At 46.3% G+C, this 8,243-nt stretch overlaps 1 protein-coding gene across 1 annotated transcript; it reads left to right on the top strand.

Moving 5' to 3' along the window:
• Positions 1 to 3,684: 3,684 nt before the first annotated feature.
• On the top strand, positions 3,685 to 6,094 carry LOC134442381 (uncharacterized protein K02A2.6-like). The gene is made up of 2 exons (XM_063192553.1): positions 3,685 to 4,066; positions 4,956 to 6,094. Exons 1-2 carry the CDS (start codon positions 3,685 to 3,687, stop codon positions 6,092 to 6,094), a joined length of 1,521 nt encoding a protein of 506 aa, XP_063048623.1.
• The last annotated feature ends 2,149 nt before the right edge of the window (positions 6,095 to 8,243 follow it).

An 8,243-nucleotide genomic window follows, 5' to 3' on the forward strand; every position in this document is an offset into this window, starting at 1 on the left:
ACCGCCCCTACCCCAACCACAACCTTCACCCTGCCCAATAAATAACCAGGTTACATCCATACCATAAATTAACTTAAAAATAATAAAAACAGGGATACATTCTCATGTGCCTACATATCACCTCCCAACTTTTACCCTAGCTTCCATCCCCACCAGCAGTTACCAAACCCTAGCTGGCAGAGCGTCACATTTTGTTCCCACTCAATCCTCATCTTATGTCCGTTTTATTCAGTAAGCTTGGAGTTGAATGAGGTATTATATTTATCTAATAATATAAAGGATTTTTTGAAACGATTATATTTGCACCAATTTTTTCGGAGTCTCGAACCTCCTCCCAAAGTTCAGATAGATGCTATATTCCCCATTTAGTGCATGATCACCACGTGAGCGAGCATAGTAACAGGCCACAGTATTTTTTTTGCTTACCATCTTTCAAGTACTGGGAATGCACACCAGTCCATGTGCACTATTTTTTCCCTCCAGACCATCGCTGGTTGTTTTGTTTTCGGCCATACCTCTTTCAGCAACCTCTGCAAACAAAAAAAAAAAAAAAAAAGTTAAAAAAAAGAGCAACAGAGAAATTAAACCCCCACCCCCATTCACTCACACACTTAACCTTAGAATAGGCACAAGGATACCCACCAATCTGATCACTTCTATATCATTTGTCACAGAATTGTGAGCTAAAATCCGGGGGGCGGGGGGGGGGGGGGGGGAGGGGGCGGGGGGGGGGAAGAGAGAGAAGAGAAGAGCGGAAGAAGACGAGGGGGAAAGGGAAAGGGGGAAAGAGAGAGACAAGAGATGGGGACCAAGTTCATGTCGCGTCTTCAAGCACAAACTAGAAGTTCTGGGTAGAGCTGGTGGAACTACCAGCATTCTAGCTCGCAGTCGCCGGTTTCCCGCCAGAGGCGTCGTGAGTGGAGTGGCACTCTGTGTCTCGTCCCGACAAACAGGGAAAGACAAGACATTGAAATCGCACAAGGCCAGCCAGTTAGCAAGAGCCTAGCATCGTTTAACAGGTTGGCACGTCTGTTCTTGGCACGAAGGCCACTCTCTTTTATGAAGATGATTCGAGCGAAGGAAGACTTAAACTCATGCATGTATACTGGCGAGAGATGAATTCCGGTAGATGAACAAGAAGAAGACTCGCGCATTCGTTTAAGAGTAAACATGAACACCAACATGACCTCAATGAATGCAATTGACTGTGAGCAAAGCCAAAATCCGAACTATCACAGAGTAGCTGAAGACAACGACGCTGTAGGCTACCGCCTTTGAAATTCACCAATTTTGACGACCAACGGGCTTCGCTTACACCTCTAAACAATAGCTCTACAAGAACGGCCGGACCAGTTGCAAGTTAGTTCCGTGAGCAAAAGTGTACTCAAAAAAACCTATTGATGTTACCACAATGCGGAAAACCGAAGCAGCAACAGCTATGCTTTACCCAAAAAATAATGCAGGACATTTGCCCTCATTTTTGACTATACTGTCAGTGCCCATTTTTTTAAGCAACCGTTAGCGATGTGCATTTAGATCTTGTCGCACTTCCACTTCTGCTTTGATTTCCCTTGCCGTTCAGGCCGAGTAAGCTAAGAGCTGGGCTAATCATAACTGAGGCCTGGCTTTCTAGGCTGACGTTGGGGCTCAGCAGTATTAGCCAGATTGATGTTGCTAACGTTCTGTAGTAATCCCGTAGGTTTACTAGAAGTCCCCTAGGGGGCACCGTAGGATTACCATGGACTTTTGTAGTCTGTAACAGGCTTGCCTACGCCAGTTCAATGTAACCACACGATGACTGTAAGTTGCCCTGAAGTTCTCTGAAGATAAAAGAACCAAACCAGACCCATGTTGTGCGTGTCAGTTAATGTAGTGAAGATACTACATATTGGCGACGAGGACTCCATGCAAAGTGCAAATTCCGGACAACTTGGTGAGAGATAATCGTCAATTTTGTTCCCTGAAGTTACGAGGGAGGGAAGAGCTAACTAGCAAGCTGGGCTAATAACTAACTATGGCAGCGACCATTGGAACACTGGTGGCTTTCGACCACAACTCGCAAAGTTGGGAGGAATACATAGAAATCATACAGCATTTCTTTGCGGCGAACGGCATTAATGATGCAAACAAACAGAAGTCTGTTCTCATTAGCGCGGTAGGCGCTGAAACATACAGTCTGATGCGAAATTTAGTAAGCCCAGATAAACCGGGAGACCGCTCATTTGATGAGCTGGTGAAGTTGATGAAAGACCATTATAACCCACGACCCAGCGAGATTGTGCAGCGTTTCCGATTCAACTCCCGTGTGAGGCAACCAGATGAGTCTTGTGTCCGATTTGTTGCTCAACTTAGGAAGCTGGCACAGGACTGTAATTATGGGGTGTCATTGTCACAATGCTGCGGGACCGACTAGTGGTGTGTGGGAATTAAACGATGAACACATACAAAGACGGTTTACTTTCCCGAAACTGGCCTCACGTTTGAAAGTGCATTAAAATCCGCCCTAGCCCAGGAACTCTGCAACACAAACACACACGCAAGATCTACAAGGAAAGACAGCGTGCAATAGCATACGAGAAGGGGGGCAAATCCCAACGTTGCATTCAGGCCAGGGGAAAAGAAAACAGGAGGGGAAGGAAAAAACGTGTTACAGATTGCAATGGCAGTCACGATCCCTCAACTTGCCGTTTCAGGCAAGAAAAATGCCATTCATGCGGAAAAATAGGCCACATTGGTGCGGGGCATGTCGCAATGCAAGAAAGCAAAGTGATCAGAAAGCAAATAAAAAGGAAAGGGGCCCGCAGCAGCAGTAATAGGGCACCCAGTGGGAGTAGTCACTCACACCATGTCAGTGTCGATTCAGATGACGATGAAACAGCAGATGCAGAGCAAGCTTTTTCAATGTACAGTATAAAGGACAGGACAATTCAAAAGTAAAACCAATTACAGTGGACATGGAGGTTCATGGAGAAAATGTGAAATTTGAAGTTGGACACTGGATGTAGCATTACACTAATGAACGAGTCAGAATTTCAATGCAAAGTGGAAAAATGGGAAAAAAGCCCCAAGATGGGGGAAACCAGTCTGAAATTAAAAAACATATACAGGGGAAGACATAAAGGTGCTGGGAGTAGCCGATGTCAAGGTGAATTATCAAAACCAATGGAACAACTTGCCCCTCTACGTAGTGAGTGGCACTGGACCCAGTCTGCTGGGCCGAAGCTGGCTAGAACAGTTGAAGTTGAAACTGGGCAGCAGAAATTCACAACATGAAAGTAGCTGGGGGAGAAAGGCTGACCGTGGAGCAGGTGCTGGCACATCACGAAGATGTATTCAAAGATGAGTTGGGGACGTTAAAGGGTGTCAAAGCAACCATTAACATTGTGCCAGGTGCTTGTACCAAGATACTTCAGGCCCAGGCAGATCCCTTTCGCCATGCGCCCCAAAGTGGAGGCCGAAATAAGCCGCCTCTTAAGGACGAGATAATCACACCTGTTCCAAAACACTCAGACTGGGCGTGTCCTGTTGTAACCCATATTAAAGCAAGATGGGTCCAATTAGGGCTGTGCGGTGATTACAAACTCACCGTAAATCGAGTGTCCCTTCTAGAACAGTACCCAATCCCGAAAATTGAAGACCTGTTCACAGCCTTGGCGGGAGGGCCAGCAGTTTTCAAAATTAGATATGAGCCATGCGTACGCCCAGATTCTGATGGATGAGGATTCTAAGAAATACCTCACAGTGAACACGCACAAGGGTCTTTTCGCATACAACCGCCTCCCTTTCGGCGTTTCCTCCGCTCCGGCCATTTTCCAAAGAACGATGGAGGGCTTACTGCAGGGCATACCAATGGTGGCTGTGTATTTGGATGACATTCTTGTCACGGGTCTAAATGCTCAAGACCATCTCAAGAACTTGAATGAAGTGTTGGGACGCTTGGAGGAGGCAGGGTTGCGTCTGAAGAGGTCAAAATGTGAGCTCCTGAAAGACGAAGTGTGTTACTTAGGACACAAGGTAAATGCACAGGGTTTGCACCCAATGAAGTCCCCAAAGTCCAAAGCAATCAGTGAGGCCCGGCAACCATCCAATGTTCTCAGAGCTCAAAGCTTACCTAGGCCTGCTAAATTATTACAAGTCGATTTTCTCCCCAAAATCTGTCCACAACTTGCTTGCCCCCGATGCACCAGCTGCTTAGGAAAGATGAAAAATGGGTGTGGAAAACTGAGCAAGACGAAGCGTTCCATAAGTCCAAGGAACTCCTTCAGTCAGCTGATGTGCTAGTGCATTACTCTGCAGACAAGGAGCTAATTTTGGCATGTGATGCATCTCCTTACGGGGTGGGTGCTGTCTTATCACACAGGATGCCTGATGGGGCAGAGAGGCCGCTTGGGTTTATGTCAAGAACCCTTAGCTCCGCAGAGAAACGGTACTCTCAGTTAGACAAAGAAGGATTGGCTGTTATTTTCGGCATTCAAAGATTCCATAAGTACCTATATGGGCGGAAGTTTACGATCACAACCGATCATAAGCCTTTGATTACACTCTTCCATGAAATGAAACCTGTACCCCACATGCTTTCACCCAGAATCCAGAGATGGTCGGTTCTTCTCAGAGCCTACGAATACAAGATCATCTACAAGCCTGGGAAATTCCACAGCAATGCTGATGGGCTCAGCAGACTGCCGGTTCCATCCAAGCAGAAAGAGGAGGAGACACCTGAGCGGGTGCTGATGTTGGATCATGGGTGATTGATAATACCCATCAATGTGGCCCAGGTCAGAAAGTGGACGTCCAAAAGATGTCATACTGTCCCGATAGTCTATAGTTACATTCCTGGAGTGGGTGGCCACTGGTACAAGATTCAGAGCTCATGCCATACTACAGCAGGCGAATGGAGCTTAATGCGCAAGATGGGTGTATCCTCTGGGGAGCGCGAACTGTGATTCCTCCACCAGGACGGACAGCACTCTTGAAAGCGCTCCACCAGTCGCATCCAGGCATGTGTCGCATGAAGGCGCTGGCCAGGTCTTACATGTGGTGGCCGCAGATGGACCAGGAAATAGAGAAAAAAGTGAGTAAGTGCCAAAAATGCCAAGAGAATAGAAAAGCACCACCAAATGCACCACTTGCACCATGGGAGTGGCCGGAGAGGCCATGGTTGCGCATCCATGTCGACTACGCAGGGCCATTCTTGGGGAAAATGTTCCTGATAATCGTAGACGCTCACTCCAAGTGGTTGGAGGTTTACCCCACAAATGGCAGTACAACCCAAACAACCATCGAGAAGTTACGCCAGTGCTTTGCAGCTCAAGGCCTTCCACAGATACTGGTCTCCGACAATGGCAGCTGCTTTACGAGCTCAGAATTCTGCCATTTCATGGCTCAAAATGGCATTCAACATATAACATCGGCCCCATTCCATCCCTCCTCAAACGGGCTGGCCGAACGGGCAGTGCAGACTTTCAAGGAGGGAATGAAGAAAATGGAAGGGGGCAGCATTGAGGCACGGGTTTCCAAATTCTTATTTAGCTATCGCATTACACCACAGACCACTACTGGGCTATCACCAGCCGAAATGCTGATGAACAGGAGGCTGAGGTCTGCCTTTGACCTGTTAAAACCAGACATTAAGTCCAAGATCGAGCACAAACAAATGAAACAAAAGGAGAACCATGACAAAACTGCTCGGCTGAGAAGATTTGGGCCTGGGGATGCTGTGTACGCCAGGAATTATGGCCTGGGACCAAAATGGATACCTGCTACCGTAGAGTCACCAACGGGCCCTGTGTCCTATACTGTCATCCTGGGTAATGGCCAACGCATGAGGAGACATGTTGACCAGGTGAGGGCTCGTCATCCTGAGTCGTCGCTGACCGTGGAAAGGACACCAGAACTTCCAGAGGCTCGCTCACCAGACGGCGAGCCTGAAACATCTTCATGCCAGCCAGAGACAGCGCCGCCACCTCCTGACCAGATGAATCTGCAGGGTTCCATGCCCGAACGACCAGACTCGCCTGCAGCCCCTTCAGCTGAGCTGCGCCGATCCACCAGGGATCGGGTGTCACCTCGATACTTGAAAGACTATGTTAGCTAGCAGTGAGATCATGTTGAAGAAAAGGCAAGAATGCGCCTTATGATCTCACGGAAGACAGGCAGTCTACCCTGTACTTCCTAGATTAAAAAAAAAAAAAAAAATGATGTTTATATACTGTCAAGATAGTGTTTTCATGAACTAGTTTAATTCATGATCTTGTTACATCTAAATCTTGGTCTCGTTAAAATCTATGATTTGTTACAGTAAGGTGGGTATGTTACGTATTTTCGCATTTTACTCTGACATGTGTTTCTATCTTAACAGTGGGGGAGTGTAGTAATCCCGTAGGTTTACTAGAAGTCCCCTAGGGGGCACCGTAGGATTACCATGGACTTTTGGGTAAGTCTGTAAAACCAGGCTTGCCTACGCCAGTTCAATGTTGTAACCACCCACGATGACTGTAAGTTGCCCTGAAGTTTCTCTGAAGATAATAAAAACGAAACCAAACCAGACCCATGTTGTGCGTGTCAGTTAATGTAGTGAAGATACTACACGTTCTCTGACAAGCCAAATAAAGTGGGCTCACCTGAAATTGACCACTACAACCATATAATATCGACACACACCAAGTATTCTGTTTACGGTTTAAAGAGGTGTAGAACACTATACCTACTGTCAATGAGGACTACTACCCCATTTCGGACAAGGCAGAAATCGCGTAGTAGTACAACAGCTTGGATTAGCGCGGGAAATTCGCCGAGAAAAAAGATAACGTATGTCTGAGTCCTGGGGGAAAAAAACGAGACCATACATCGCGACTTCGATAACCAACTGGCTTAAAACTGTGCTAACATGTCAAGACCACTGTAGACGTTTCAGACCTTATGCTTGTAGTATTTAGGTTAGGAGCAATAATTGTAACAAACTTCTTCTTGTATAATTCTTAGCTCGAGGCGGGCTGGTTTGGGTTGTGTGGTCAGCGTGGTGGGGAGGAGGTCTGGCTGGAGGACTGTGTGGAGCTACAATCCGGACCGCGCTCGAAGCGCGAGACGGGCTCTCTCTCGCCACGTTACGATTCAGGTTGTGACGACGGGCACGTGAGGAGCGTCATACGTGTGTATGAGAGGTGAGATGATTCAAGTAGAGGGTAATCCTGTATATTGATCACTATGATTATTATCTAGGGGCCATATATGGTCCACCTAAAATGACTTTATAATTGTCGAGTAAAATGTCCAATGTCGTGCAAAACATGTGCTGGCTGAACTAAAACATCAAGGAAATACAAGCGGCATAGTGGAATACATTTTTGTTTTGCCAGCCATCTATTTTAAAATATGATGTGGGATCAATATATAGGTAAGAATATGTTGTTCAAGAATATGTATTTGCTCGTTATATTTTCAAATATATGAGCGTGTTTGTGGAATATTGTGAGTATATTTTCTACTGTTAGTTGCACCAAGTAGTAAATGTGAGGTATGATGCGTGAGTATATTTCGCCTTCCGTAAGGGGATAGCAGTCCTTGTGATGGCCGGTCCTCTCACAATGGAATACGATGGGGTTGATTAAGGCTAACCGCATGAAATGCTCAACAGATGAAGTTCTAGGCTACGTAATTAGACCACAATTAACAACTGTGACGTATAATATACCCATCAAAACTGAACAAAATATGTACTGTTTGTTCCTTCTGCTTCCTCATGTCAACTTAAACCCCCACAGCACCGCGTTCTGGGGGTTAAAAAGGTAATCTGCTCCTCGGTTTAATGGTCCGTTTGTATTGTCGTTGGTGGTGCCTTCTAATTAGCCAATTGATTTATCATGAGAGACGACCATACAAGCAGTCTACTGATGACAGCCTGTATTCCGGGTTTATTCACCTGTAGGCTACTTTCGACCGGACCACTTTGACTTGACCACAAAAACCACAGATATCGTTTTTATTCCCCCGCAACTCAGAAGGATGTCGACCTTAGACGCAAGTTAGCCATATTTTAAACGATGTTTGTTCATTTTCGTGGGATGTCTGGAAAGCCTGCACATCGCACGCACAGACTTTCGCCCTCGTCACTGCAAGGAAGTTAGCGATAAAAGTTCCGAAGTGTCCAAAAACAATTAAAAGCCGGACTGCTGAGTCTGCTGATACCTTGGATAAAAAGCGGGAACTTTGTCTACCCTAAGGAGGAGTCCTCGAGACACAATTTA

The sequence above is a fragment of the Engraulis encrasicolus genome, unplaced genomic scaffold, assembly GCF_034702125.1.
Source record: "Engraulis encrasicolus isolate BLACKSEA-1 unplaced genomic scaffold, IST_EnEncr_1.0 scaffold_1484_np1212, whole genome shotgun sequence".
NCBI classification, from domain to species: domain Eukaryota; kingdom Metazoa; phylum Chordata; class Actinopteri; order Clupeiformes; family Engraulidae; genus Engraulis; species Engraulis encrasicolus.

Bases quoted from the DNA above. Each gene is read 5' to 3' on its own strand.
- LOC134442381 (XM_063192553.1), top strand. From the start codon at position 3,685: ATGAGCCATGCGTACGCCCAGATTCTGATGGATGAGGATTCTAAGAAA. The intron at 4,067-4,955 runs GTGAGGCCCGGC...TTCCTCCACCAG, and splicing joins CCCAAAGTCCAAAGCAATCA to GACGGACAGCACTCTTGAAA.